We start from the raw sequence: 3,496 nt of genomic DNA, 5'->3' as shown, positions 1-3,496 counted from the left end.
GAGGGGGGTTCAAACCCCAAACGCCCAGGGGAAGGGGGTGGGGGGGATTTATTTGTTAAATGAGTCTAATACGTTACTTTGTGTTTCTGTCTTGGCCACTTCCCATTTTCCCCCTTTCACATTTTTGTCATTACATATTATAATGGCACTGTGTGAGAAGGCCACCGGTCTAAGACGGCCACTTTTTTCTGCGATAATGGATGGCTGTCGTAGACAGTTTGGACTCTATTAGTGGGTGGTTGGCGGATGCTCCGGTGTGGTTTGCTCCTTCTTTCCTATCAAAGATCTATTGTACTTATCTCCCCTCTTGTGTCTGTTACTATCTTGATCTTGTATGACCTCTAATCTTCAGCCCTTACATGACCTTAATGTGTTGCAAGTGCCGTAAACTCTTACTGAAACTGAACGACTGTATTAAGTTATCATCATTATTATTAATTATTAATATTTATATTATCATTATCCGTTGTGTGATGGAATGATGGAAGACAATGTATGCTGTGGTTGCAGGAGCTGACCACATGTGCCTGGACCACCAAGGAGAAACTCATCAAGGCACCCAATGTGGTGGCCTTCACACGCAGGTTCAACCATGTGAGTGGCCCACTTGTGTGTGTGTGTGTGTATGTATGTTTGTGTATATGTATGTGTGTGTGCGTGTGTATGCAAGTGTGTGTGTGTGTGTGGGTGTGTGCGTATATGTGTGTGTGCTCCATTTATGCTTTCTGTTTGTGTGTGTGTGTGTGTGTGTGTGTGTGTGTATGTTTGTGTATATGTATGTGTGTGTGCGTGTGTATGCAAGTGTGTGTGGGTGTGTGCGTATATGTGTGTGTGCTCCATTTATGCTTTCTGTTTGTGTGTGTGTGTGTGTGTGTGCAAGTGTGTATGTGTTTGTGTTGTCTATGGAGAGAGAGAGAGAGAGAGAGAGAGAGAATGAAAAGAAAAGAAGGAATCAAAAATGACAAAAGATTTGTTTTCTTTTGTGACCCCTCACACCACCCACTTGCAGGTCAACTTTTGGGTTCAGAAGGAGATCTTGAACTGCCAGACCCTCAAGACACGGGCGGAGGTGCTGGCTCACTTCATCAAGATTGCCAAGGTGAGGAGGACGTACTTATGTACACCTATGTTGGAGGGTGGGACACTTTCAGGGTCTTCTTCTTTTCTGTCTTTCTTTCTTTCTTTCTTTCATTCTTTTGTGTAGTGTCTGTCTTACTTTTCCCTGCTCTAAATGAACATTATTGTGTTACTTACTTACTTACTTACTACCCGTTACGTCTGGCGTTTAGGGCAGCAACAAAGGATCTCCAGCTCTGTCTGTTTTGGGCCATCTTGGTCAGCGTTCCCCACGAATGATTCCAGGACTTCATTTCAGACTCTACTGTGCATCTCCAGGTTACTTTGGGTCTGCCCTAGACAGTCAGAGGTAGTATGAGAACGTATAGGGTCTGCCCCTTTTGCGACGTCCTTCGGGTGTCCAGTGGAGGGCAGTCTTCACAATAGTCTGGTTCTCTTCTCAGAACATGTCCAATCCATCTCTCTCTCTCTGCCTGTTTGTCCCCGCCCTCTCCCTGTCTCCCACCCACGCCATCAAGCTGTCTGCTTGTAGCAAGGAAATTTTTCTCCAGAAGCAGCAAAATACATTCTCACTTTATTATAATAATTGCATTTATATAGCGCATATCCATGCTCAAGAGCATGCTCTATGCGCTTTACAACCATTATTACCCCAGCAGACTCTCTGAGAACACTCAGAAACATTCTCGGCTTCAGCGGAAGCATACAGTGCAAGCTGCGGATTTCATGCGCTCAAACACTACCAAACTGACAAAATCGTTCACTGTCTATAACCGGGTACCCATTTCCACCTGGGTGAAGTGAGGAAAATTTGTGCAAAGTGCCTTTCCCAAGGACTTTATAACTCTTCTATTTGTTGTTCTTTTGAGCTAGAATTTTGCAGAGGTACTGATTTAATGGTTCATTCACCTGTTTCAAAAGTCTACATGGTTGAGGTTGAGAAAAGGCAAAGTTGTTTGACATTCGTCATTTTTCCTTACACCGTGTGGCCGCGGGTTAGCCTTTCGTTGTCCACGCAAAAACGATGAATGGCTTCGTTGGGCATTCTCTCCAATACACTAGTGAATTGTTGTGAGTGTAGGCGATGGTGAGGTTGTGACAGATCGTCGACAGTGATGACTGTGTGCACACTGTTACAAGTGTAAGCAAAGAGGATATCAACTAAATGACAGGAATTTTTTGTTGTTGGTTGTTTTTTTTCTTGGTTTTTAAAAAAAATTTTTGGTTTTCGTATTTTGTTTTCAAACTTCACAACGTCATGTGGATGGTCGGCGGGTGCTCTAGTGTGGTCAGTTCCTTTTTTCCCTATCAAACATCTATCGTTCTTATCTCCTCCTTTTTTGTGTTTGTTACTACTCTCTTGTAACACCTCTAATCTTCGGCACTTATATGATGACCTTTTTTGTATTGCAAGTGCCATAAAACTTTTACTAATACTAAAACTGAAACACAACATCATAATGTGAGACAAAGTTGTTGAAGCAGAATTTTGATATTGTGCATAGGCTAGTATGTTGTTAACTACAAGTCAGTCTCAGTTGTTCAGACGTTCTCCTGACTGAAGTTTCTGTAGGCCATTCCCAAAGGGGAGATATTTACATGTTCTTATGTACAGTAGAATTGTAAGTGGGCCGGTTTATCAATGTCATGCTCATACTGTGCCGGAGCAACGTAGCAGGAACTGCTGCTTTTTCTTTCCTCATCCTTACTACCGTCATTTTTTTTCTCTACTTCTTTTGTGTGTTTGTCTCTCTCATGTGAATTGCTATTTTTGGGATGCCTTGATAGTCGAAGCAGACTTTGTGCTGTTGAGGCTAGAGAGGAGAGCAGAGTAAGCCTGATTCCCAGTTTGGACTTCTCTGTTGACATCCGCCCCTTGGCGCTCGTATGACCTTATGCAGTTGCGAGCGCAGTAAAACCTTATTAATACAAAAAGCTTTGGAGTTCTCTGCCCTTGTGTGACTCTGGGATCTTCATCCGAAAGGCCCGTCTTGACAGAGGCATCAGCGGCACAAGCTTTCCTTTCAAATAATTTGCCTTTTCTTTTCCTTCGCAGTATCTCTTGTGTTTGACATTGCTCATACTTTCACAATGGTTGGATCGTAGTTCCCAGTTGATGGGGAAACGATGGACAGCAGTTTGTTTTGTTTTTTTGTTGTAAGAGTTTACCGGCACTTGTAACAGCTTCATTCATACTACAGTTAAATTTGATATTTTTTCTCTCTTTTTCTCTTTCCAGAAACTTCACGACCTGAACAACCTCCATGCAGAAATGGCTGTCATCTCCGCCCTCCAGAGCGCTGCCATATTCCGGCTCTCTCACACTTGGATGGTCAGTTGGTCGTTGTTTGTTCCATCCTCCTGCTGTGTTCTCCTGAATGGACCTCTGTCTGTCTGTCTCTCTCTCTCTCTCTCTCTC

At 43.3% G+C, this 3,496-nt stretch overlaps 1 protein-coding gene across 1 annotated transcript in view; it reads left to right on the top strand.

The window, feature by feature from the left end:
- Window positions 1-3,496, top strand: part of LOC101862101 (ras-specific guanine nucleotide-releasing factor RalGPS2) — a gene marked incomplete at both ends in the record, with an annotated part of 49,164 nt that overhangs the window by 35,784 nt on the left and 9,884 nt on the right. The window contains 3 exon segments of the mRNA XM_005093017.3: window positions 511-594; window positions 1,010-1,099; window positions 3,317-3,409. Coding sequence (XP_005093074.2) covers window positions 511-594; window positions 1,010-1,099; window positions 3,317-3,409 — 267 coding nt within the window.

The sequence above is a fragment of the Aplysia californica genome, unplaced genomic scaffold (genome assembly GCF_000002075.1).
Source record: "Aplysia californica isolate F4 #8 unplaced genomic scaffold, AplCal3.0 scaffold00056, whole genome shotgun sequence".
In the NCBI taxonomy this organism is placed as follows: Eukaryota; Metazoa; Mollusca; class Gastropoda; order Aplysiida; family Aplysiidae; genus Aplysia; species Aplysia californica.
This window is presented reverse-complemented; position numbering and strand designations above follow the sequence as displayed.